At 37.5% G+C, this 26,679-nt stretch overlaps 5 protein-coding genes and 1 non-coding gene across 6 annotated transcripts; 2 read left to right on the plus strand and 4 right to left on the minus strand.

Annotated features, from left to right (window-relative positions):
• The first annotated feature begins 1,401 nt into the window (after window positions 1-1,401).
• LOC125478602 (protease Do-like 2, chloroplastic) lies at window positions 1,402-8,251 on the plus strand. The gene is made up of 21 exons (XM_048586926.1): window positions 1,402-1,681; window positions 1,771-1,905; window positions 2,010-2,060; window positions 2,473-2,546; window positions 2,633-2,696; window positions 3,012-3,056; window positions 3,166-3,273; window positions 3,865-3,942; window positions 4,112-4,178; window positions 4,320-4,378; window positions 4,507-4,606; window positions 5,269-5,348; window positions 5,692-5,748; window positions 6,186-6,289; window positions 6,640-6,727; window positions 6,840-6,925; window positions 7,032-7,056; window positions 7,177-7,248; window positions 7,463-7,513; window positions 7,595-7,655; window positions 7,741-8,251. Exons 1-21 carry the CDS (start codon window positions 1,469-1,471, stop codon window positions 7,983-7,985), a joined length of 1,863 nt encoding a protein of 620 aa, XP_048442883.1. The 5' UTR covers window positions 1,402-1,468; the 3' UTR covers window positions 7,986-8,251.
• Window positions 8,252-8,452: 201 nt separating this feature from the next.
• On the minus strand, window positions 8,453-8,533 carry TRNAL-AAG. Its single transcript has one exon. It is a non-coding gene; the product is annotated as a tRNA-Leu (tRNA).
• Window positions 8,534-10,694: 2,161 nt separating this feature from the next.
• Window positions 10,695-11,516, plus strand: LOC125478620 (classical arabinogalactan protein 26-like). The gene has a single exon (XM_048586981.1). It carries the CDS (start codon window positions 10,857-10,859, stop codon window positions 11,259-11,261), a length of 405 nt encoding a protein of 134 aa, XP_048442938.1. The 5' UTR covers window positions 10,695-10,856; the 3' UTR covers window positions 11,262-11,516.
• Window positions 11,517-12,456: 940 nt separating this feature from the next.
• LOC125478473 (protein NETWORKED 3A-like) lies at window positions 12,457-15,664 on the minus strand. Its single transcript, XM_048586651.1, has 2 exons — window positions 15,509-15,664; window positions 12,457-13,634 (listed from the first exon to the last, which is right to left on the minus strand). Exons 1-2 carry the CDS (start codon window positions 15,594-15,596, stop codon window positions 12,682-12,684), a joined length of 1,041 nt encoding a protein of 346 aa, XP_048442608.1. The 5' UTR covers window positions 15,597-15,664; the 3' UTR covers window positions 12,457-12,681.
• A 3,691-nt stretch (window positions 15,665-19,355) lies between these two features.
• Window positions 19,356-20,939, minus strand: LOC125478545 (aspartic proteinase nepenthesin-1-like). The gene is made up of 2 exons (XM_048586804.1): window positions 20,333-20,939; window positions 19,356-20,164 (listed from the first exon to the last, which is right to left on the minus strand). The coding sequence occupies exons 1-2, from the start codon at window positions 20,937-20,939 to the stop codon at window positions 19,356-19,358; spliced, it is 1,416 nt and encodes a 471-aa protein (XP_048442761.1).
• Window positions 20,940-22,685: 1,746 nt separating this feature from the next.
• Window positions 22,686-25,576, minus strand: LOC125478571 (tubby-like F-box protein 3). Its single transcript, XM_048586855.1, has 5 exons — window positions 24,663-25,576; window positions 24,132-24,219; window positions 23,775-23,904; window positions 23,520-23,693; window positions 22,686-23,356 (listed from the first exon to the last, which is right to left on the minus strand). Exons 1-5 carry the CDS (start codon window positions 25,002-25,004, stop codon window positions 22,882-22,884), a joined length of 1,209 nt encoding a protein of 402 aa, XP_048442812.1. The 5' UTR covers window positions 25,005-25,576; the 3' UTR covers window positions 22,686-22,881.
• Between the last annotated feature and the right edge of the window lie 1,103 nt (window positions 25,577-26,679).

A 26,679-nucleotide genomic window follows, 5' to 3' on the forward strand; every position in this document is an offset into this window, starting at 1 on the left:
GGCTTGAAAACTTTGAGTTTTAATCAAAGGGACAAAAATGTGTTGTAAGTGAATAGTACCAAGAGTGACTTTTAGAGTAAAAATATCATTTTCGTTAAAAGTGAAAATTATTGAAAGTATTTTGTTAAAACTGTATATTTTAAATGTGTTGATGTTTGACAGCTCATTGGGTTTCCAAAATTTTCATTTCAAAAAAAAAAAAAAAAAAAAAAAAAAAGCGTTAGCAAGTTATTTTTCAATGCAAACAAAAATTATCAAGGCTATGGGAGGAGTGTTTAGCAGATGAGAAATATTTGAGGCACGTGGAAAATGATGAGAAGAGACATGAGCAATTAACGTGGTGATGGGGACGCGTCCTCTAAGCATGCGGCGCATTAATGGAAAAGTCGGCTCCATTACATCGTTAACCGTCCACGTCTACATCGTCCCAAATTTCAGTGACCGGCCGGTGGCCCCACCGACCACCTGCAGATGAACCAGACCAGACAACACCAGGCAGTTCCGAACTAGATAAGTCCGTAATATCCATTTGCTTACCAATTGGGCTATTGCGAGACGCAACCCGATAGCCTAGAAAAGAACACATCCCATTGTAACATCAACATCCACTCGTAAGTGAGAAGTCTCGATTTCAACTCATTTAATTGATGAAATCAATACTTAGTTATTATGCGTTTAGCGCTAAAAATCCATCTCTTGGTTTTTAAACAGAAGCTAATAAATGCAAAGCAAGAGGATGGGGCTTAGGCCGAGGTGGGCATACGAGTGGCATCGTCATCTTCAATGTGTTAAAACAGCTCCCCAACAAGGGAGATCTCGATTCACGCATTGATGAAGAGTGCAACGAGTTGCGATACTTGGTGTGAACTCACCATCAATTCTCTAAACGCAAGTTTCGTCTAAAGCTATTATGTTGAGGGCATGTTTGCATGGGCGTCACACAACCTTGTGTGTCCCCTCGCTATGTCATTTGGGAATGTTGGGGGGGAAATGGTGGCCTTACGTGTGCTTCGCCTCACGGATGGCGTAGATGCCAAGTCAAGGGCGTCGAACACCATGAAGCTGGCGAAATCAAACTGCATAACAATAGTTTGGTTTAGTTCGGTGTTTACTCTCAATGTGAATTAAAACTAGATCAAATTCGTATATGGCAATTGGTTTGACCAAAATTTATGTGTGCAACTAACCTAAACATCACCGTGCCAACCCCAAAAGAGGACATCGTAACGACTCAAAATATTTTTGGACCCAATTTGCAAACCCAAGTAACCACAAACTCAAGCCCATTTGTATTAGTAGGACCAAAAAAACCCAAATATAAACGGGCCGGCAGTCACCCAATTCAAACCCGTAGGCGCCAAAATTACCCACGCCCGAAAAAAGTCCAACTATTTACGGATAAGGAAAAGCAGCTTTGTCTTCCAAAAACCTTCCTTTCAGCGGCGAGCTCCGAGCTTCCATTTTTCAAATGGCTGTTGCGGTCGGCAACTGCTGCTTCTCTGCGCTCACCTCCGCCGTTAAAATCCGCTCCTCCGTCTCCGTCCAACCCTTCTTCGCCACGTGGCTCTGTTCCGGCAGCTACCAGTACCAATCTCTTAAGCCCGTCAGCCGGAGCAAGAGAGAACGAGCTTCCAGTTCGAGAAAAGGCTTGCCGTCGTCCGCTGATAAATATCAACCGGAGGTAAAATCCTAACCTTTATACGGCGCCGTTTGTGCGGTTATTTTTGGTAATTAAGTAGTTTGCGATTGTGTTTGGTTTGGGAAATGCAGAGAGAAGGCGTTCCCAATAAGTTTAGCGGAAATGGCAGAGGAAAGAAGGGGCAATCCCAATCGGTGGCGTACAGAGGGTTCGGAACGCAACGAAAAGAGCGGAAGGAGTCTGTAGTTAATCAGAAAGAGCAGCAGGTTTGATGATTGTTGCACTGAATTCGTTTTGTGATGATTCAATTTCGGGTTTGGAAAAAATGCTCACTGTTTGATTTTGAAATTCTGCTGGTTTTTCGATTCAGGTTGAACCGAAAAGTCTCCAGGATGCCGATTTTCTCAATGCCGTTGTTAAGGTAAATTTTGTTTACCCTTTTTCCAGATTAATTTGCAATGCATTATGTCTTCTGAGTAGTATTGAAGCCGAAAATTGTATCTTTGAGAAAGTTTACAGGGTGTAGTTTGTGCATAAGTTCATGTTTGGAGTAACATATCCGTATATCGAGCTTTGCGGTGCATGTTAGTCGCTTAGATGCTGAACTTTTCGAATTACTGATGACAATCTTCTCTTCAGTGTGTAAATTATTTTGAGCTCGGGCTGTTGGTTCTTATAGAAGCTCGGGAATGAAATATCTCTTGTTTTGTCAAACAAAATATTTGCTATCTGTTGTTATCCTGGTGATCTATGGGAGTTTGGTGTTTATCAATCCTATCACTTTAATATCAAAGTCTACAGATTTGGTTGGTCACTAACAATTATTTGTTTAGGTTTACTGCACCCATACTGCGCCCGACTACTCCCTTCCTTGGCAAAAACAAAGACAATATACAAGTACAGGCAGGCAAGTTTTGAAATCTTATCCTGTTACCCATTTCACTAGCCTGTTTGCAATTTTAACGGACTTATAATCTGAATCTTTCGATGCAGTGCTTTTATGATTGGTGACGGGAAACTCTTGACAAATGCCCACTGTGTTGAGCATTATACTCAGGTATTTTTCATCCTTAATAGTGAATGATTAGTAGAAAAAGGTACATAAGTATCATTTACTTAGCAGTTTAGAAATGCAAAATTATTAAAAATTTACCTGGTCAGTGAATAGGTTTGCCTTTCTAAGTGCACTTGTCGGGCACATGTCAACTTTGGATTCAGTCAGCATACATATTTTGTCTACCTTGCATTTTATGTGTTTTACATTGAGGGTTTGGGTTCTCATTAGCACTGTCATATCTCTTTCTATAATACGTACTGATTTATTGTTACTGTTTTCATCATCATAATGTTTTTATTTTCCTTACAAATGCAGGTCAAAGTGAAGAGAAGAGGGGATGATACCAAATATGTGGCTAAGGTATTTCACCCTCATAAAATTATTGATATCTTGGAGATAAATATGATGTTGCAGCTTATTAGTAGTGGGGATTATGATTTAGCTTTACTATTAGTGACTTAATTTGCAGGTTTTGGCCAGAGGTGTTGATTGTGATATAGCCTTACTTTCAGTAGAAAGTGAGGAATTCTGGAAAGGAGCAGAACCACTCCAATTGGGAAGCTTGCCACATCTTCAGGTATTACTCCGGTCTCTTGGAGATAGTGAGTTATTCTGTATTATTCAATGCTATCTACAATTTGGTTATATGCACTTGTAATAGCCCTTGCGTCATCTGGAAGGTAAATTATCGTCAGGATATCATATCTGGTTAGTGTAGATACTAACATGAACAGAGGACCTTTCTGAGACTTGGGGTTACTTTAGATGTGTTAGTTGAGATACTAATTGTGGAGCATAGAGGGTGTGACTGCAAACATTGTGTGAAAGTTAATTAACTTCGTCACATAATTTCAGGATTTCAGAAGGCACGTGCATCCCCTCTAGTCAAATTTTTTATTGAAACTATTAATATGACAAGATAAACTGACCACCCGCATGTCGAAATCTAGATTTAAATTTTCAAGTGATGTTACAGTATCTAACAGAAGTCACTCCTTATCGTACACCCTCAAAATAATGTCTGCCTTTTCAGTTCTGAAACTGCAGAAGTTGAGGTTGTTATACGAAGGTTTAGATTTCTACATTTCGGAATTTTCTACAGTTCTGCTATGAGATCATTTTGATTCGTTCCTTTAAGGTGTTCTATCTGTGGCTTTTATATGGACAGGAATCAGTGACTGTTGTTGGATATCCCCTTGGAGGAGATACCATTTCAGTAACTAAGGGGGTTGTATCGCGTATAGAGGTTGGTTTTCCCTACCTGAATGTCATTGTTTGATTTGTTGCTTGCTGTTGATAGATATGGCTCTGATATTCAGTTGATATCCTTAAAAGATAAATATTCCATCCTATCTAGGCTGTGCTACACAAATATGCGGGATTGAGTTCTTACAGTTTAATAACTATATCCTCAGGTTACATCATATGCTCATGGGTCATCTGATTTGCTGGGCATTCAGATTGATGCAGCAATAAATCCTGGTCAGTCTATAACTCAAATGTACAAGTATAACAGTCTCTTCTTCTGAAAGTTATTTAGGTGCCTCAAGATTACCATCCTTCTTTATATGACATTACTCCTATCTTTGTCATAGCTATTGCTTATACTTTGCTAGATTGTAGGTAATAGTGGTGGCCCTGCATTCAATGATCAAGGGGAGTGCATTGGTGTGGCATTTCAGGTAAATTTGTTGGCTTGCTGTCAAAGTTTGTTTATCCCTGCTTACTTGGTCTTAGATTTCTTAGCTGTATAGGCAATACTGTGACACGAAAACTATTATTTTATGATTTTAAGAGACAATTCCTTTAGGTCTACAGATCTGAGGAGGCCGAGAATATTGGATATGTCATTCCTACTACAGTTGTGTCCCATTTTTTGGATGACTATGAGAGGAACGGGAAGTACACAGGTAATAAAGTCTTACCAGCTTTCATCTGTGTGAAGGGAAATTAGTTGATGCATGTGGTATATGAACTTTGGGGTGTATATGACTTCGACTTGTGTTGAATTTTTTGTACACACTGCTCATCAATGCTCTTCCAAAGTATCAAGAAAGCAGAATTATAAATATCCCATCATATTGTATATAGGAAATTTAGATTCATGTATATCTGTAAAATCAACTCAGTATGCTGACTTTCATAGTGTCCCTTCATCCTTGAACCATGGTTCTAGTAACTTGTTTTGGTTACCTTCTAATGGGGGTCTTTTCAAAGGATTAGGTCGTGCTTCCATTTTTCTTTCCTGTCATCATGTAAATGTCATGTTTTCTGTAAATATTATCTTCTTATGCGTGCACGCATGCCTCTATACATATATGAATATATGTTATACTTACGTGTTGTCTATTTTTCTTGCACTGTGACTAAGTGCCAAGTGTTATGGAACTAAAGCAATTGATCTGAATACCTGTTGAACTTGTCTGTCTAATACCTGCTGCTTTCTTTGGTGGCCTGTTAGTATTACTGCTATAGTTCAATTAATTTCACCTTTATGCTTCTTATTATGATTGAAGCCTGACCCTGCCAACTTATTGTGGACTTATCCCAATAATTTGGCTTTGACTTTCAGGTTTCCCTTGCCTTGGTGTATTGTTGCAGAAGTTGGAGAATCCCGCATTAAAGGCGTGTCTGAAAGTAGAGTCTATTGAGGTATGTCTCTTTGTCTGGTCAAGTATTTCTTGGATCCGTTGGTGTAACCGTGTCAGTAAAAGTATGTATAATATGCGCAAAGCTTTCATCAACTAAAATTATTTCTTGCAATAAGAATCAGAGATGGATTGGCAGTGAAAATGTTTTCAAATAATCTTGTGAACAAGGGAATTGCAAAGGCTTTCAGTCAAAGGCACATGAGGACCATGTAAAGCATGCAGGATTTTACTCGTGTAGAAACTAGAATATACTATCAGGCCACGTTTCAACACATTATTATAACGATGGCTTAGTAGCTATTGATTTTTCTTAGGCTTGTCCTCATCACATCTGGTTTGTGCAGGGTGTACTGGTCCGAAGAGTTGAACCCACTTCTGATGCACATAATGTATTAAAGGAGGTATGTTGGCTATTTGAATTCTTGAGTGATTGCTGTAGCCGTTTGTAACTCTACTTGTTAAACAGTCAACAATGGAATGGTTAAGCAACTTTTTGGTGCTTCTAAGCTACAGCTTGTGTTACCATTAGGTGTTAGCAATATCATATTTTCACATATCTTCGAGATATACGATGAAACGGGAGTGGAAATATGATGCGAGAAACTATTATAACCAGAAATAAAGTAACAACAATTGCATGTGTTGGATGGGAAAGGTTCTTAAGCTAGTTTTGAGGAGTCAAAAGCTAATGATGTATGAGAAGTTGGAGTTAACATAGCCATATTTGCTACTACTAGAGTCTGTTGTTTCACTATAAATTTATTGGAATTTAAAGCACATTGAACAACTTTGAATCTTTTATTTGTTACGAACTTTGATGGTTCCTGTGTTTTTTCAGGGGGACGTCATTGTAAGCTTTGATGATGTTCACGTAGGGTGTGAAGGAACAGTACCCTTTCGATCAAATGAGCGCATCGCATTCCGCTACCTCATTAGCCAAAAGTAAATCCCTGGTTCTTATACAAGAAATTCAGTTAAACACTGCATTTGTTTTTACTTTCTGATTGTTTCAGTAACTATACTTGGTCCATTGGTTTCAGTAGGGTCTGGCTCTACTTGTTTTTGTGGATAAATGAAAGATTATACTAAAATGCCTAAATGCACACCAAGTATGCAATTTGTATAGACTCTAGAGTTCAAAAGTGTAAGGTAAAATGGGAGTCTAACACATGTAGAAAAGAAACAAGAGGGGTCAGAATAGACCGCTACTCACATAAAGCCGACTCAACATTTCACCCCTTAAGTACATGTTACAATTTGTTCGAATATGGATTAACAATGCTCCTATACAGATTTGCTGGCGATGTTGCAGATATTGGTATTATTAGAGCTGGAGAATATATGAAAGTTAAAGCAGTTTTGCACCCACGAGTGCATTTGGTAAGTAGAAATTTGGAGCTTTTTGTGATGCCATAAAGTAATTATCATCAGTCCGATAATTTATTTGAATATCTTGATACTGATTCTTTCGAGTTCTTTGTCTTCCGATAAGGTTCCCTTTCATATCGACGGAGGTCAGCCTTCTTACTTAATAATTGCCGGTTTGGTGTTTACCCCCCTCTCAGAACCACTGATAGAGTAAGTCGTGCTCGTTTCTGTCACTTAGAAACATGTGCAATTATCTTTTTACTAATAACTCTTGTGCTAATTACAAACTCACCATTTCTAATGTTCCTTTCTGTAGTGAGGAGTGTGAAGACTCTATAGGGGTAAGTTTCCACACGCTCTTAAGCACAAAATTCGCGTTTATCTATTTCCTTTTCGTTTGCTAACCAGAATGCCTCTTTTGGTTTGAAAATTGATTAGTTTTTGGTTTCTTTTCTGGTCAGCTTAAACTCTTGGCGAAGGCGCGCTACTCTTTGGCTAGATTCAAAGGGGAACAGATTGTAATCCTATCACAGGTTAGTCGCATAGATTTTCCTTGAGCAATGTGCGTCAAATTTTGAGATCGTGTTGTGGTTATGCCAATATTTAATGCCAAATTCTTTCATGCCCTCCTTGTAATCATCATTTCGTCTCTCTCTCTCTCTCTCTCTCTCTCTTAAAATGTTTAAAAGGTTGTCGTTTCTCTATATATTATTGGAATTTCTGTTCTCATATCTTTCGCGTCGATAGGTCTTAGCAAATGAAGTAAACATTGGGTACGAAGACATGAGCAATCAGCAGGTAAGTTACCTGTCTGTACTTTACAAACTTTTACCTCTCTCCGCCAACGCTGCCCACACTAACAGAAGAAATTGACCTCAGGTTTTGAAGTTAAACGGAACTCAAATAAGGAACATTCATCATTTGGCCTACCTCGTAGATTGTAAGTCATAATGTCCCTTCAAATACTTCCTCTTCACTCTATCACCCCACTCCAGTGTTCACTGTTTTTCTGTGCTCTCAATCAGCATGCAAGGACAAGTACTTAGTCTTCGAGTTTGAAGACAACTACATAACCGTTTTGGAAAGGGAAGCAGCTCTTGCTGCATCATCCTGCATTCTCAAAGATTATGGGATTCCATCCGAAAGATCTTCCGATCTATCGGAGCCCTACGTGGATTCGCTAGGGGACAACCAAGCAGTTGATCAGGAAATTGGCGACAGTCCAGTTTCAAATTTGGAAATCGGGTTCGATGGAATTATTTGGGCATAAATTATCATTGCTTACATCTTGGAGAAGTAGAAGCCATCACTAGAAAACTAGAAAGATGGTGGTTATGATTCGCCGGCCAAGGACGATTTATCGATTGGCTTCTGCCGTAGCGGCGCAGCCGTTACAAGGTGTTCATTTTTGTAACTTCTTAGCAAGTGTGACATTTTTGATAATTTGTATCCATAAGTTGCTTCAGTCAGAGTGGCAATATTTCTTGTAATTGAACTATTTACTGTAACAAAGATAATGAAATGGCATTTATTATATATTTGAAATTCAATTCAATCAAAAAATGATGTTTCAGTATAAATATTGTGATGCTGGTTTTTCAGCATTATATTAGTACGGTGCAAAGTAAGGTAAGGCTGCAGTCGATAGACGTTTCTCCTGACCTTGCAAAGCAAGACGCCTTCAGAGAGAGAAAAAAAAAAAAAAAAAAAAGGAAGGAAAAAAAATGAAAAACAGGATGTTGAGAGTGGGATTTGAACCCACGCCCTTTCGGACCAGAACCTTAATCTGGCGCCTTAGACCAACTCGGCCATCTCAACATTTAATGCAAAGCGTCTGAAAAATTGTTTATATATATTTATTTATTTCCACATACTTGTTGCTTTTGAGATCTTAACGACATTGTTTGATCAAATTTTTTTTAGTATGACAGTTATATTATTACATGATGTCATTAATTTGCATGTATTACATAAGTAGTCTATATATTTGATATGTCATGAACTTATAGTATAATATTAATAGTTACGTCCATGTAAAAGTGACTCTCTATGAACATTGAACTTTATGTTACCTCATGTTTTTTACATAATGTTTTATAATGTTAGACGGAAATTGACGTTTAACTATAAGGTGTCAGAGAGTCCCACTTTTGAAAGAGTACCCCTTAGCATTTCTCATATAACTAATTCATAGACCTAGAGGTGAATGCAAAATGATGTAAAAATAATAATTTAATAACTCATATTACCTATTGAGAGTTAGTTGTATATCTTCTATTCAAATCATGTAATATATATATGTCGTATTTGAAATTATCACTGGTACCACAAAGTAGAGGTATTCATTGAACAACAAAAGGAAGCTGCACTTTCAAAAAGGCGACCATTTTTGCTCACTATTAATAAGTGACGGAGATGTTCACTATCCTATTTATTACCGTTAGATGAGTTTAAATTTCTAAATCTGTGTAGTGAACAAACATAAATCTTAAAATATAAACCTATCCAAGAACAACAAGTAGGACTTGAGGGCTGTGAGCTAAAATCACCCTTAAAAAGGGAGCAAACAAAGAGAACCCACATGATCTGCTAAGCTGTCTGTCAATATGTTTCCAAAATACCACAGCCCATCAGTCTACTTTCTATACACAGATGCTCACTCTTTCTTCATCATCAATAAACCAATTATTATATCTAATATTCTACCTGCTACCGGGATCAAAACATGCTTAATGGTCAGAAAAGCGATCAGAATATTATACACAAAAAACCCAGAGATTTCGACCCACAACAGCAATTGGAATGGAATCAGAACAACAGTCGGTCATCATTGTTTGACCATTAACTGACCCCTTGCTAAGAAATCGAAGTTTGACACCTGAAACTTTTCATTTTATGGTTTGCAACAAATAATTTATGTTCATGTGTCACACTGTAACATACAAGTAAGCATGAGTGATAGGTGTTTATATCGGACTGCAAAAAGGATAGATATGTTTTGGACACATGAACTGAAGACCTACAAATGGTCTGGCTAGAAGTGCGATTATGAAAAAGAGGGTCAAGACAAAAGAGGTAGAGGAAGACCTAAGAAGACTTAGAAAGAGACTTTAAGAAATGATATAGGGTAGTTGGAGCTAACATAAGACTTGGTGCAAAACTAAACGTAGTGGCGTTTTAGGATTTATACAACCGACCCCACTTAGTGGGATAAAATTTGATTGATGATGTAACAAGTAATTTCTGTTTATGTGTCAGACTGTAACATACAAGTATGAATGATACGTATATATGTCACATTACAATTTGCAATGTTCGAAAAACCAATAAACAAAGAGTATGAACTTGTTTGTTTGTAGTCATCACAAGTTACCAACGTAGCATACAACTATGAAAACTGTCATTCACTTACTGCTGCAAAGTCTACGTGACAAGGTTTATAACCCTAATAACAGATCCACGGACCCAGGCTGCAGACTTTAATGGCAAAAAAGATGGACACCTCACCCTCATGCTGTACAGAAAGAAAATAAAAAATCAAGCTTGTCCCTTAGTAAAACATACAGATCTGTAATACCAAAGCCAGCTTTCCAATTATATTTGGCACTTCGTGTTCTGTCCCCACTATGTAATTATTATATAACACTGGAGGTATAATCACATAGTAAGTATATATAATCAGTTTACATGTTATAATTTGAACGCATTTTAGTGTTACATTCTAAAATTGAAAAATATCAACCTTCTCGTTCAAAGAGAAACTTGGGTAAGGTGCTCTCACAAGAAACGAGTTTTACTGTATTTCTATACCATCTGATCTTATGTAAATACAATTCATAATGCACACGATCTCACTCTTTGTAAAAGTAACATAACCAATTAATTATTCAGTTACCCAACTAAGTTGATTGTTCTTTTACCACTTAAGACGTTGATTGGTTATACAATGCAACTTTGTTCCATTATCACACAATAATATTTCTCTCCCCACCACCACTCTCTCACTACACCCTTTTAAGCCTTACATTCTCCCCAACTCCTTTTAACTCTTTCTTTCCATCCCCCTCTCTCTCATCCTCCAAAACACATTTATTGAAGCTCCATAGTATTCTTGAGAGCTTGATCAATCATACCTTCATTAATGGCTTCCTTTTGGTCATCATTCTTGGCAATCTTCATAGTTTTCATGGCTTCTGACTCCTCACTAGCCTTACAATCCCAACCAGAAACACAGTTTTCAAGCATATCAGCCGCACCTGCATTTCTTCCAGGTGCTCCTCTCTCTTCCTCTCCAACCCTATCTCCTGATATTTCTCCATTGTTTCCATCTCCTGGTGGTGTGCCTCTCTCTCCCTCTGAGTCTCCTCTCCCCACCATCCCATCGAGCCAGAGTCCGCCGGACCCGGACGTCGATGTTGCTCATGAACCAGACCTGGCTCTTGCTCCATCAGGCTCTCTCCCAGTTTCCCATGCAGTTTCTGTCACTTCATCTCTGCCTATAAATGTAATGTTCTTTCTTGGCTTGCTGGTTTGGTCTGGTGTGTAAGTGTAATGCAGATTTTTGTGATGAATGCGGAGGAAAACCAAAAAAAGGAGAAATGGTGGTGGGGAAATTCAATTATTATAACTAGTGGTTTACACTTTTATGTTTGTAAACTATTTTTCGTTTTAGTGTATTAGTTATTTAGTGTGATGTTTGGTAAATGCAGGTTGGTGGAATTGTTAATTTCATATGGATTGTGATTAGGATAATATTGTATCCAAAAGAGTGTTTGAAAAATAAAAGTTGTAATTTTTGTCATGTATTCTCATGATTCATGTCATTTTAGAGAGATTTTTTAGTGTGCTTGGAACACGAGCACATAAGTTATATGTCATTAAATAAGTGGAGAGACACATAAAATAACTTTCCTCCACTTGTATAATAACATATGGCGTGCCGTCTCGTATTCTGGGTACATTGAAAAATCTCTCCATTCTCTGCCCTTTTGCCTCCCTCTCAAACCATAATTACTTTTTAAATCGTATTGTTAATTATCGTTCTTAAGCAGCACTATCATTGAGAAAAATGATTTCCTCACACCTCTCTTTTTTTTGAAGTTTTAACAAAACATTTCCGGGACTGTTCACTTTTAACGAAAAACCACATTTTTACATTTCCCTGATACTATTCACTACACTTTTATTTATCATTTTTCATTAAAATTAAAGTTTTTTTTTTTTTACTTTCGTTAGTTTTTCCTTATTTATTTTTTTTCTTATGCACATTTTATTATTTAAATCTCTTAATTTTCTTTTATTTATTTAATTTAAATGACAAAAATAAAGAAGAGTATAAAAGAAGTGTGGAAAAATCAATTCCCTAATCATTGCCGTAAATATTCCCTAATCATTGCATTAAATTGTCTCGTTATACTGAATGTTGTCAAAGATATGTTGATAGCCTTGATATTGCATAAATAAAGTTTCAATATGTTATTTATATTGCCGGTATTGTAGATCTACTACAGTAAATAGTGCCATTCAGAAAAAGAGAAATGCTAAGAAAACTTTCTCAAAGTAGAAGTCTTGATAAACGCTGTCGCTTCACAGTTTAACGTCGATTTTATTGTAACATTATAAAACATTGCGTTAAATATATGAGATAGGAGAGAATTCCTGAAAAACCCGACTTTTGAGTCCTCTTTACATTTCTCTTGGAAAAATTACTACCGTAATAGTGATATTTGAGAGTTCTTCCATATATAATTTATATCAGTATTACTTATAAAGACAATAATTCAGTTACAGGCAATGAAATTAACACAAGAACACCACAAAAATGTAAGAACTAATACAAAGAAAACACTTAAGAGAGTTCCTAATTGGGCTAAATGAGAGGGGAAAGGTCCCATTATATATAGACACGTCTACCTAAACTGTGTACTACAAATTATACAAACTGCAAACATGTAAACACACAACATCTAGAGTGCAACAATTGTACCATGAGACCTTGGAGACCTGTTAAACAGCTTCCTCAAAAATGTCCCGGTGAACCTGTTGAACTCGAAGGGACTCGAATTATTCGATGATTCTCCGGCAGTACTCGAATTCTTTGGCGATTCTCTGGCGAAACACTTCTTTCTCAGCTCCACATTCTCCTCTTTGAGCAAATCCACAGCCAAACTCAGCTGTCTTATGACTTCTCTCTTCTCTTCATCTTTCTGCTTCAGTTCGTCCTTCTGAGTTCTGTTCTCTTCCTCGAGCCTCGCTATTGCTTCCCTCAATTTGCTCACCTCGCCTTCGCTAACCCTGCTCAATGCGTTCTCTTTTGTTTCTTCATCAACTCGGGGTTCATCCTCTGGTTCGGGTTCATCAACTTCAGACTCGGAATACTCTTTGAGCGAATCCACAGCTGAACTCAACTGTCTTATGGCCTCTCTCTTTTCTTCATCTTTCTGCTTCAGTTCATCTTTCTGAGTTCTGTTCTCTTCCTCGAGCCTCGCTATCGCTTTCTTCAATTTCCCCACCTCGTCTTCGCTAATCCTGCACAATGCATTCTCTTTTGTTTCTTCATCAACTCGGGGTTCATCCACCGGTTCAGGATCATCAACTTCAGACTCGGAATACTCCTCCTCAGGTTCATCGCAGCAGGTTTCGGAGTGGCTATCGAAGCTCAAATCCACCACACTCATCGCCTTCTCAGACTGGCATTTCGTTGAAGAGAATGGAGACCCTAACGTTGTCAGCAGGCGTGTTCCCGAATCAGACTTCACTTGATCATACCGCTCAGCCAACGAACGGTGAATGCGGTAAAATTCTTCCACCATGCTGATCAGCTGCGGCCGCTTCTTGTAATACATCTCTGCACGCTGAGCAAATGAATCTGCATCTTCCTGAATCAGCTTTAGCATGGCATCCGTCTTGTGCTCTAGCTCTAGCATTGAAAAAAAAAAAATAAACATCCATCAATTTTCTCCTAAAGAAAACATCACCTGGTGAAGTGAATAGTTCACATGAACAAATTGGTAAATGATACAATTTCAATTAGAATTATGTGGGTACATTCATAGATTTACATTAGGTGCTGCGTATGTGTGTTAGGTTAGTTAGTTAAGACGGTGTTCCCTCCCTTGTACCCGAGTTTGCACCTTCTCTCCCCTTAAAATAGGATAGTTTAGGATACAATGTAGGGCTCGGTTGGAGTGCTTTTAAAATGACCGAAAACTTTTTTGGTGAAAACATTTTTGGAATCAATCCTTAGTAAAAGGGCAAGTGAATTTTAAAAAAGCACTTGACTTACTTCAAGTGTTTTTGGAACCCAAAATCTTTTCTCTAAAAACGCTTTCAATCATTTTAAAAGTACTACCAAACAGATTATGTTAAAAAACAAATTTGGTAGATGTTTATGTGCCTCTTAAGGTTCTTTTGGAAATAACCAGATGCAAGTGGGTCCAAAACATGATGAGGCCACAAACATAAGCACAGCACATAAAGTCTACAGAGAAAAATCAATCCTGAAAGGCAAATAGAAAAAACGGAAGTCAACACTTTTCTGTGGAGCACAGTAACAGCACTGAGGACCACAATTAGAATCCACTACTGCACTGTATCTAATCATCAAAACCCTGACTTTACATAAGACCGAAGAACTAGAGCCACATGATGATAAGATATTTACCAAAAGAAAAAAAAAGAAAAATGATGATAAGATATAGTACATCCTCCAGGGTTAATTTCCCCACCCTTATCTCATCTAGTTCCTCCTAGTCAACCATTCCATCATGTGTAAATGGGATAACCCTCCACCCTAGAGCAATTTTTTTTGTTGTGACCGTTACGTGATGTTATTAATTTCAGTGTTTTTAGTTCCTAGTTTACGATTCTATCATGTGTAGGATTAGGATCTCTCCACCCGAGAGACTTTCCTGCGCCCGTTTCATACACCTCTCTTCCTAGTTCCTTTCACGGTGTAAGAAACTAGAGCGGTTACATTATTTTGTTTGAAATCAGAATGTTTGCTAATGGCAGAGTTTATCTTACAAAACCTAGTTTGAGGTTAAACAACTTGTCGATAAGTTCAAAAAATAAGAGTTTACTAAAGGAGATATCATAAACATAGGTCGGCACACAAGTTGATTGATCTAAGAAACACAAAAAAAATAAAGAGTTAAAGACGTTAAATTAAGGGACAAAACAAAATTGCTAAATTCCCATGTGAGCAAAAGTCACCTTTTTGGATTCATATGCACAAGGGTGGGGCTACTTACGCACCCATTTTTAACTCACACACACTTCCTGTTAATTTTTTGTTCTTTGATATTTTTCAATTCATTCGATTCGATGACCGGAAATTGAGAAAGGTGCATGGGAGGTAAAATGAGTCTATGGATACCACCATCCTGTGCACTTTCAATTTCTTTTCTTTTTTTGTTAATTGGGAAAGGAGTAAACAATTTCAATAAGCTGGTCCATGAATCTTAGCATCAAATTTCTCAAATTAGTAGCAGAAATGAAGGAGAACAAACCCACATGTTTTGTTTTGAAAAAACCCCAATTGGGTAATCAATTTCCAATCTCACCAACCATTCTTCCCAACTTTCCTCACTCAAATCTCACAAAAAGTTACAAACTTTATAGGGTCCCCCCACTTCCCCACCTCAATTATTATAAAACTAACCAATCAGAATTTCAAATTTGAGGAGTTTAGAACTGTGTCAACGGTCACAAATAGTACAGTAACAGCTAAAAGAACCCCCAAATCTCGATCTAGAGAAAGCAAAAAGGAAAAGTAGGGATAAAAATTGGTACCAGAGAGAGTGGTTTGAAGCCATGGGGAGCGTTTGGAGATGCTGTGACTGTCGTACAACCACCAGTGTGTCGTCTGCTGCTTCGTCATTTCTTCCGACTTTTCTCACCTTCAAATTCAAAACTTGGTACACTCAGTTTTCACAACTAGCGGTATCTTAAGCCAATCACGCATAAACACATCTTAACTTGTCTGCTTAGCCAAAGACGATTGATTTATAATACCATCACAGTTAAAAGAGAGTTCTTTGAGTTCACCGAAAACCCCAGTAACCAAAAAAACGAAATTTTAATTCGAAAAATTAAAACTTTGACTAACCAATTAACTTAAACAACAGCAGAAACAAAATTTGAAAAAATAAACCCAACTCAAAACATGAAAATCAAACTCAGATAGTGAAATATCAATTTCAAATTCAAAACTTTGCACACTCAGTTTTCACAACTAGCATCTATCTACACCCAAATATTATGTAACGGTATCTTAAGCCAATCACGCATAAATAAGATATTAGTTTGTCCACCTAGCTAAGGTTGATTGATTTATAATACCGCCAAAGTTAAAAGAGAGTTCTTTGAGTTCACCGAAAACCCCAGTAACCCAAAAAAAGGAAATTTTAATTCGAAAAATTAAAACTTTAACTACCCCATTAACTCAAACAACAGCAGAAACAAAATTTGAAAAAATAAACCCAACTCAAAACACGAAAATCAAACTCAGAGAGTGAAATATCACCTTCAAATTCAAAACTTTGCACACTCAGTTTTCACAACTAGCATCTATCTACACCCAAATATTATGTAACGGTATCTAAAACCAATCATGCATAAACACGGTCTTAATTTATCCGCTTAGCTGAGGTCAATTGATTTGTAATACCGCCAAAGTTAAAAGACTGTTCTTTGAGTTCATCCCCCCCAATAACCAAGAAGTGAAATTTTAATTCGACAAATATAAAAAACAAAAATTAAAACTTTAACCACCCCATTAACTCAAACAACAGCAGAAACAAAATTTGGAAAAATAAACCCAACTCAAAACACGAAAATCAAACTCAGAGAGTGAAATATCACCTTCAAATTCAAAACTTTGCACACTCAGTTTTCACAACTAGCATCTATCTACACCCAAATATTATGTAACGGTATCTAAAACCAATCATGCATAAACACGGTCTTAATTTATCCGCTTAGCTGAGGTCGATTGATTTGTAATACCGCCAAAGTTAAAAGACTGTTCTTTGAGTTCATCCCCCCCAATAACCAAGAAGTGAAATTTTAATTCGACAAATATAAAAAACAAAAATTAAAACTTTAACCACCCCATTAACTCAAACAACAGCAGAAACAAAATTTGGAAAAATAAACCCAACTCAAAACACGAAAATCAAACTCAGAGAGTGAAATATCACCTTCAAATTCAAAACTTTGCATACTCAGTTTTCACAACTAGCATCTATCTACACCCAAATATTATGAAACAGTATCTTAAGTCAATCATGCATAAACACAGTCTTAGTTTATCCGCTTAGTAAAGGTCGATTGATTTGTAATACCGCCAAAGTTAAAAGACTGTTCTTTGAGTTCATCCCCAAACCCCCCAAATAACCAAAAAATGAAATTTTAATTCGACAAATATAAAAAACAAAAATCAAACCTTTAACCAACCCATCAACTCAAACCACAGCAGCAACAAAATTTGATAAAAAAACCCAACTCAAAACAATGAAAAATCAAACTCAGACAGTGAAATATTACCTGTGCTTCTGGTTAAATTCCCAAGGAGCTCCTCTCTCTCTCCTCCTCCTCCTCTCTCTCTCTCTCTCTCTCTCTCTCAAATGTGGGCGCGGTGGAGAAGACGGAGATGCAGTTCGAATTTAAATACAACTTCCTCGACCTTCGAAATTATTTGTCACCATATACTCCTCGGATTTTCTTCCTATCCAATCCCGTTCGGACACGTACATGCATGCCCTTTGGTTTTTGGTCTTATTCGGGGAAAATTACAAGATTTCATACCCTAAAAGGCGGACACAAATTTAATATCTTCTCGCAATTACGAAATTGCCGACCTTTTGTCTTTTACTTTCATTGATGTTCAAGGGCATTTTGGGAATTTGAGGGTTTTGTGAAGATTTGACCGTGTAAAATATAAATCCTAGGTGGAGTTTGAGTGTATCAAGGGTGGGGGAGCGTGGTGTGGGCCCCAACAGCAGCAGAAGAATATGATTGTAAAGAGGGAAGTGTAACGGTCCTCTGTATGAGAATCCACCATGGTTACATATGCTTCTTTATTTGCATACACTTCTATATTTATCGTAGGATTCTTTTTCCTTTAAATTTTTCTTTTTTTATATTTATTTTGCAATTAATTTATGTCAACATCTTGTGTTGACTTTTTTATTAAAAAGAGAAGGACAGGAAAGTATGAAAGGAGAGGAGAGAATTCGTTTGGATTCTACGAGGACAAAAAAATTTGTTTTATCACTAGTTGTATGAGTGTGGTTTATTTATGTCTCACACAAAATGTGATAAAAGATATAAACACGTGATTGTGTATAACCAATACATCTGAGAATTTTTTACGTGAATGGTTATTTTTAAAATTTACGTTAGTTGTTCGATAAATGAAAGCTAATCATAACACATGGATGAAGCAAGCCCATCGAGACATTCGTCTTGATTTTTAAGTTCGATTCCCAAACAACTCTAAAAAGGTCGCTCTTTAGGCTTAAGTCATGGTTTTAACCATTGCATGAGTTGTGAGGTCAATTTGTGTGATTAGGGTTTCATAATCTTTTCTTTTTGTGTATACTAATTAACTTTGAAGTTGCTCAAGAGTGCTGAGTTTGAGAGGGGACGATGAGTTTTTTGTTTCTTCAAGAGTGCTGAGTTTGAAGTTGCTCATGAAGTAAACTTTGCACATGTGTTTACTTCATGAGTTTTTTGTTTCTTCAAATTAGTCCTAATTATTAGCCAATGATGGTGTACTACAAGGGAATGTCAACTTTGCACATGAATCCACAGTTTGGGAACCAAATATTTGACCAAAAGATAAGTCCAAACTTAGGGGAAAAAAAGGCCAAACTTTTAATTGTCTTCCTTATATAAGAGATCTCCAAGATTAATTTAGATATCAAACAGTCATACAAGGATATGGTTTGTATTATTTTATATATACGTTTGGAGATTCTTGATACTTTTCTTTTGTATTTTGATTACAGGAGCAACAAAATCTACGATGATGGAAAAGTATCGAAACGATGAAGTTTATTGAGTAGTTTCAATTGGGGTGGATTTTGAAGACATTAAAGTTTATTATGTTCAAATATCGCCCTTAAATTTGAAGCCGTTTGATCATGGAGATTAAAAAGTATAAGTACACTAAATAAAATTGACATTTCGGGATTATTTGACCAATAAGTTATTGAAGATGCCTTTCTCGGAAAACCCTCCTTCTACAACTTTGTAAATGACGTCCTAAGCTTTCCATTGGTTTCTCATAGGACCGATTTTATGCAGATTTGGCCAGTAAAGGAAATAATCTTTGCAGATTTGACTATTTTATTGTTTACAAAATTATCTTTAAGTTTTGACGATTGAATAGGACTATTTTTTTACTGGTTATTTAAGTAGCTTGTTCTTAAGAAAATTTAAACAAGAAAAAAAAATCCTAATATTGAAATTGCATGCGAAAATTGTTCATCAACCCTATGAGATCAAGAACAAACATGATGACCCTCTAAGTTTTCCAAAGAACTCAGAGGGAACTGATAACTATGTAGCACGTAATTTATTTTCAACGAAAAGAGAGATAGACATGCATGATCATCTAAGCTTGAACTAATGATCAAGACCACTTGGCACAATCCTCAGGAATAAACTTGAGCAGTGCATTGTTAAGGTCATATATAAATCTGTAATTTGCTTGCTGCAATGATCCTAATATAGTACGAACTGTATTTTCCACCATCGCCAAACACAAAATACTGCTCCCATCTCGATCCTCCAGCGTTACGAACGCCTCGTCCTTCAACTCAAGGTCAGCACCCTCAAAGTGAAATGTAACAGCAGGGAGGGGAACCATCGGCGGCGCCCATCTATAACAAAGCTCGAACGCGGGACTAATGGGGCCAAGGTGCCTAACATAGTTTGGATATCTCATATAAAACATTTCCAGGAATTTTACCAATGCCTTAAAAGCTGGGGTGATGAGATAAGTAACTGAACTGCCATTGTCCATAAGGCAGCCTCCTTGATAACCCCCGGATCGTAGAGCAAACACCGATGGATCGATCAGGAGCTTCTGTCCATTCACACTAATGGCTTTCAAGTTCACGTAGTAATAGGGTATATCTGGAATGAGGACTAAATTCGTGACGCGTAGGCCGCTGAATGGTTCGACTATGTCTCCGCCAAATCTGAGATATGTTTGAATCTCTCGGTTGTGTGATAGACAGTAGGAGAATTTTCCTTGAATACGATGGGATATTTGCAATGGAAAGGAATAAGGAGAATATCCCAATCCCATAAATCCGGCTATCTTGAAGTCTTCCTGGCTGCCGAAGTCTACGTTCCTTACGTCATGTGCACAACCAAACACTATGTCTTCGATAGGCAGGGGCCGCCCTTTGTTTGACAAAAACGTGAAAGTTTCTTCTGCAACGAGCGAACAATCGTCATGTTACATGTCACATTAGTTGTCGAAAACTAATTATAAATCTCATGAACGACAACTGTTTAGTTAAATGAATAACAAGTGTAGGAAAAAAGTGAGAGTAGTCATGCCTGCAAGAATGGAATTAATATGGGTGCCGCCCACGTAACCTGCGGCTTCAGAGCAGTGATCGCCAATACACAGGTTTGGTGTGCAAAAGCGGTGTTTGTTGCAAGGGAGAGGCTTATAAGATTGAGATTCGCCGTTAGGGAAAGGGGGCTCCCTGGTTTTAAAGCATCTCGGAGGCTTCTGCTTTTCGCAATCCGCGCAGAGTACCCAGGTGAGGGCGCTCCCAGTGTCCATGTACAAGTAGTATGATTTGAATGGTCTCTCCGGGAACTTCGCGTCTGGGAAAGTGCCAAGGCCTACTGCTACAATGTAAGTGGCGATAGGGTAATACTCGACTTGTGGACGAATAAACTCATCATAAGGACGGTTCTTTGCAGTTTGTGACATGTTATTGCTTAGGGTTAGGGCTGATGCAATGGTAGCATCGATGTGCCGCATTCGCGCATCCGATCGCTGTAAGAGTCGTTGCATTTCTTCTTGGAAGGAAATGTTGCCGGGGTAAAGAGGCGATGCTGGTGAAAAGATGTGCATGAGTTCGACGCTAAAGCCATTTGGTTTGGCTGATACTGCAATGGCAGCACCCCACAGTAGTGACAGCAGCAAGAACAAACTAGTTGATAGTTTGTAAACTAAAGCCAGTGCTGTCATGATCTGCTAGACGAAGGTTGCTCTTGCTGCTTCAAATGCAGTGTGCCTTGGAATTGGATCAAAGGTTGCTCTTGCTGCTTTATAGTTGATAGTATATGATATATTTGGCATGAAATTATTATTTATTTGATGAATTTAATTTACATTTTTATGAAAAAAATTTGAATTGGTGAATGAGGCAAACGATGAACCGTTAGATGCATGAATATTGCATATCGTATTTGATGGAATATTAGTGGCTTTGAAATTTTATTTAGTCGTTACAATTATTAGCCAATCCCATATTTATTTCGGATTTTCAGTTACATATTTATTTCGCATTTTCGAGGTGATTATCTTTGTTTTAGTATTGGGAAGTGTAGCGGGACAAGTGACACCACTTTTTTTCACAACTTTTGACACAGTTTTTGTGATTTCTTTCTGTCATGTATTTCAACAATCCGTATTGTTTATCTTTTACGTCTCCCATCAAATATTATATCTACCAAAAATTGCACAAATATGAAACTATATAACCGTTAGATTAAGGGTTTCAAGTTTCTTTGTATAATCGTATTCGTCCATTACAGATTGGCCCACAAAAAATGTGTCAAAAGTTATGTTAAAAAAGTGATGCCACGAATTAGCCCCCATAAACATAATATTGATATATGTGTAGCTAAGTATATCAACACTAATGAAGATTTTAGATACCCTAAACTTTAGCTAAATATTGTGTATTCAATGTAAATTGATTTGTATATGATTTCTATCCTAGTTAGGCCTTGATGTAATTCTACTTTAAATATATGAAGGGATGAATTTGTGCAATTTTTTTTTCTTGTTTTTTGTTTTTAACTTTTGGTCAAGGTGCAAATTTATAGTGCAGATGTGAGTTAAGCTAATTTGGTCAAAAATCTTAATTCGATTCGTCATTGATACGAATGTTAACTTTCAATTCATTCCAAAAAAAAAAAAAAATATATATATATATATATATATATGAGTTAGGTATTGACGGTTTGTGTCCCCTTTGCACCGAAATTCAAACCTCTCTCAATCAATTATGGTATTTTAGATTATCATATCGAAACAAAAACCCTTCACTTTATAACTTAAAAGTTGAAATATTAAACACAATATAAAGATTAAAGTTGTAATGACTTCTTTGAGATGAAAAGAGAAAAAACCAGAGAGGCCTTCACTTCAAGGCAAATGTATTGGGCAAGCAAAGTGTTGTAAAATGAGGCCCTTCACCCAAGCGAGGCACAAGGTAGGACTTGGTTTTCTTGCCTTGGACACTTAACTAGGTCTGGTAATTTCTTACACGATCAATTATCCGACACAAAAATAACGAATTTTGAGTTCACCAGTTAATGAGTCGGGTCGTTATTGGATAACCCGTTAAGAACCCGTTACATGTTGAATTGTTATCAGATCACCAATTAAAAATCCAATAAGATTTCGTTTGCTAAGCCTATACATTAGGCATAACAATTTCTTGCATAACCTGTTAACCCGACACAAAACGGCGCAACCCGTTAATGAATTAGGTTGTAACTGGATCACCTGTTAAGAACCCATTAAGATACTAGGTTTGACAAGACACTACCCATATGACATGAAAACGACACAAACACGATAAACACAACCCGTTTGACAGGCCTCCACTTAACCCAAGTGAGCCCTATCCTAGATTCGCGGGATAGGAATACAGAGAATGGTGTCCCATCTCTTCTTTGAACCTGTTATACAAACTCCCACAAAAACAGAAAGAGAGGAGTCCATCATATTCTAGTTCAAAGGAAACAGATGTTTAAGCCATAATTTAACCCCGAAAGACTTTGCAAGAACACGAAAAAGAAAACAAATAAAAAGAAGGAAAAAAGAAAAATGTTTTGATTTAGGTACAAACTACTGTGAGTCCAAGCATTATGACTCTGGATTGCAACCTGCTTGTCGATCATTCGCAAGCAATCTTGGTGTCGAAGCTGCTAAGGCAAATGGCAAATGCCTGGAAGGCTGAGATTGGATACCGATAATCCATGGTGAATACATCCTTACCCACTTTTCCAAACTGAAGGATGACATTTTCATGCTCCTGGCCCGCAGCAACTCCATTTTCCGGAGAAGCAACCAGCTGAAAATTTTTTACTGAGGCAACTGTTACTCGTCCATTGAAGTTGAGACACCAGCACTGGAGTTGTTCGTGCCACCTAGGGGCCTTGTTTCTCAATACTAGCATGCCTTCATTCTCACCAGACTCTAGCGGAGATGAGAAATTCTTTGTGCGGGTTGATGTTGATCTGGAAAATGGGATGGATGGAAAACTATCCGGGCTGCCATGCAGAAATTCAGTCTGTGTGGGTGCCACACCTCCTGGCTCAACAGCACGGGCAGGGATGGAATCCATTACACACTGCATTCTCCTCGGACCTCTGATATTGACAGTATTTACATAAAATGTTACTCACATAAAAACTCCCAAAGAAAAAGGAAAGTTATGTGAAATAATAATCTTAATGCTTTTGGTAAATTGTCTTCAACGTTAATTTCATTTGAAGGCAAGACCATGAAGTTTCAAAAAGAAGTTTCTCGTACCTGGAACCCAAGACGTTCAACTCATAAGCAATATGGGCCACAGGATAGTTGCCAGCAGGAACTCTGGGGGAGACTTTATTCACAAGCCTGGTTGAACGACATTTGGTGACTTTGGCTCCACTATTAGTAGGTTGCGCATCATAGATTGTGAATTTAGTGCCCAGAAAATTTGATCTGTTAAAGGAAAATGGGACGATCATCTTAGGGCTAAAAGTTGACCAAGAAATAGTCATGTTACAGGCCTGATGAACATACCTGAGCTTTCCAACAAAGGCACTGTTCCCTTTTGACACATCTTCAGAGTTCAAAGAGATGGTATAGTCTGTGCAGGTTGGGCGTCTACATTTTTTTGCCGCAAGAAGAAACTTCCCATCATCAGTTGAGGCTGGCAAGTACAAAAGCTAAAACAATTAATATTTACATCCGAAAAGAAGACTTTAGAAAACCCAATCTTGTTTTCTATGTTTTAGCAAGTAAATTGCTATTGCCCCATTACTTAATGAAACCCGAAATCAAAACCTTATCAACCTTTAACCATGAGCATCATAGACAACCAAATAAAAGAAAATCTTGACAAGCACATTCACACAGGACAAAATATTCAGTAATTACCTTGACTTAAACCCAGAAAAAGATAATATGTCTGGTTGCTACGACATCGCTTTATATAACACTGCAGAAGGGAGTTCCTTGGACCAGGCTGCAAAATGTAAACAAAGATTTCAACTGTTATTTCAATGGAGAAGGGGCGGATACGTCCATCACAAGAATGTCTTGGTCTTTGGAAAACTTTCAAATCAGTCCAAAATGTTACACCGCATTAACACTTGAGCCAGTGCGTTGCAGCTTATCCTATATATTCCAACTTCTGATTTGGTCCTTCAAAATTATTGAGATCACAAAAACGTGAGCATTATAACCATTACTGTACTCATACTAGCATACACAGCTATCCATCATGATTCATGAATACACATTTACCAGCTAGCATCGTCACGTATGATATAAGGATATTTTCCTTACTGTGAAAATCAATTCTATGTTATACCAAGAAACATACTACAGTAAAATAAATACATTATGAAGAACAATTGGAAAACAACAAGAATCTTTATTAGGAAGGATATGGGCCAGTCCAGAAACCTGCTTCAAAGAGATTGGAAATGTCAGCTTGCCCGAAACTTCTGGGGATTTCACAATCTCTTTCATGATTTCTCTCCAATTCCTGCAAACACCAGCACAGCAGACCACATTTTTCCTCGGAGGCCATGTATCATCAGACGCCTCTATTCTCATCAACACGTCCCTCAAAAGCTCCGGCGGCATGTTTGCCCAACAACTCTGCTTCAAAGCATTAATCCTGAAGGAGGTATCCTGAACCACCCGCTGAGACCTCGATCTCATTCCAAATTTAACATCAAAGCTTTTCCTCGAAATGCTCCCCAACTCACCTTTCATATCTTGAATCATACTCTTAAAAGACATCGCTGCGTCCTGTATCCTTGCCTTCGCAAAACTCAAAAACCGCAAAACTTTCTACAAATCCTCCAACCTCTCCAGGTTATCCCATATTCATCACAAAAAAACACGAACTTCACGCCGAAATACAAATTACTCAAGCCTAAGAAACAAAACCCAGAAGCTTAAACTGCCAAAGTCCTATACTTTCAGTCAAAGCGGCCAATCATTAACAGTTCAATACAAAATATCAACTCTCCAATACCTCCAATGATATATCAATCAGTATAATTCACCACAAAATGTTACATCCACACTCCAATCATCCCAAGTTCTTATCTTCAGCCACTGATACACTGTTTATAGATCTAGATAACCAGATTCAACCCACACACACACACACACACACACACACACACACACATATATATATATATATATATATATATATATCACTGATAAATCCAATAACTGAAAAGAACCAGTACAGATCAACTACAATAAACCGCCAAATCGAATCAAAATTTGATATTTTCCCACAGATCTTTCTTTTCAACAGTTACAAAATCACCCTAAGGGAAATTGAAAGTCTAACACTTCTGATAACCCATTAAAGCTTCACACTTTCAAAGAGATTGAGCCAGACAAGCCTCAGAAACCTGCTTACCCGGACCAGATTTTTGTCAGGGACCGAAACCCATTTGCGAGATAGGTGTGACTTTGGGCGCTGGAGGGTGTAAATTAGGGTTTGGTGATCAGTGTTCTTGTGCCTGGGTGGGTGCTGTCGCTGAGAGACCACAGTGATGGCAGATAGTGGGTTCTGTTCTGTTACCAATACAATCCCTCCTTATCCATATACTTTCTGTTGTCCGGACTCCGATTCGAATTGGGTTCCGAGTTTGGATAGTCCTATATGGATTTGAATAATGCGTTTTGGATAGTCCGAATAGGTTTTGGTTTTTACTAGTTTAGCCCGATCCAACAATGTTGAATATCAAAATGGCATTTGAACAAAATTGACATGATAATGGAATGGAGAGTGGAACATGCAAAAGTCCCCTCTTTGAACTTTGAACACTTTTGCATTTGGTTTTAAATGGTTTAGATTCATTTCGACCGTTAAAAGGTTTTGAGCGCTTAATGGTGTAAAAGTATTGTTGTAATATGAGTAGATACTGATGTACTTTTACTATTTTGGTTTTGGAAATTCGACCGTTTGATAGGAGCATATTCATGCGACTTAAATGACTTGTTCTCGTGCATTTACGTTATGTTTCTCTAGTTATTTTAGTCATTTATGCTTCTTTTGTGTGTTTTCAGGTTCTAAGGGCTTAGGGAGCAAGAATGTGCATTTTGAGGCTATTTGGGGCACTTTTGGGCTTGGATTGGATAGCTTAATCATGGAGCAAAGAGGATGGACGAAATTGAAGCCTTGTATGCTCTTTGGGGACATAAAACAAAGGGCCTAGCCCAATCAAACAAATCCTTTGAGCCATGGAAAACCTCTAGCCCAAATCAAACATTCTATGCCATGCAAACCAACCTATTTTAGGCCCATTCTATGTACTTAAACCCTAGCCCTTTAAACTAGCCATATTATGATTTATTCACTTCCATACTCTTCTTTATTCCACATGCATTCACACACATGCACATCATTCACTCACATTTCCTAGCCATGCATCACTTTAACCCACATTTT

This window comes from the organism of the source record quoted next, unplaced genomic scaffold, assembly GCF_019419815.1.
Source record: "Pyrus x bretschneideri cultivar Hongxiangsu unplaced genomic scaffold, Pyrus_bretschneideri_v1 Contig25, whole genome shotgun sequence".
Taxonomy (NCBI): Eukaryota; Viridiplantae; Streptophyta; class Magnoliopsida; order Rosales; family Rosaceae; genus Pyrus; species Pyrus x bretschneideri.

Coding starts and splice junctions, on each gene's coding strand:
- LOC125478602 (XM_048586926.1), top strand. CDS start 1,469: ATGGCTGTTGCGGTCGGCAACTGCTGCTTCTCTGCGCTCACCTCCGCC. Junction 2,697..3,011: donor GTGTTGAGCATTATACTCAG/GTATTTTTCATC, acceptor TTACAAATGCAG/GTCAAAGTGAAGAGAAGAGG. Junction 4,607..5,268: donor GAGGAACGGGAAGTACACAG/GTAATAAAGTCT, acceptor TTTGACTTTCAG/GTTTCCCTTGCCTTGGTGTA.
- LOC125478620 (XM_048586981.1), top strand. CDS start 10,857: ATGGCTTCCTTTTGGTCATCATTCTTGGCAATCTTCATAGTTTTCATG.
- LOC125478473 (XM_048586651.1), bottom strand. CDS start 15,596: ATGACGAAGCAGCAGACGACACACTGGTGGTTGTACGACAGTCACAGC. Junction 13,635..15,508: donor GCTTCAAACCACTCTCTCTG/GTACCAATTTTT, acceptor TTTCAATGCTAG/AGCTAGAGCACAAGACGGAT.
- LOC125478545 (XM_048586804.1), bottom strand. CDS start 20,939: ATGACAGCACTGGCTTTAGTTTACAAACTATCAACTAGTTTGTTCTTG. Junction 20,165..20,332: donor TCACTGCTCTGAAGCCGCAG/GTTACGTGGGCG, acceptor CGCTCGTTGCAG/AAGAAACTTTCACGTTTTTG.
- LOC125478571 (XM_048586855.1), bottom strand. CDS start 25,004: ATGTCTTTTAAGAGTATGATTCAAGATATGAAAGGTGAGTTGGGGAGC. Junction 24,220..24,662: donor TTCCAATCTCTTTGAAGCAG/GTTTCTGGACTG, acceptor TACATTTTGCAG/CCTGGTCCAAGGAACTCCCT. Junction 23,905..24,131: donor TTTTCTGGGTTTAAGTCAAG/GTAATTACTGAA, acceptor TGTACTTGCCAG/CCTCAACTGATGATGGGAAG.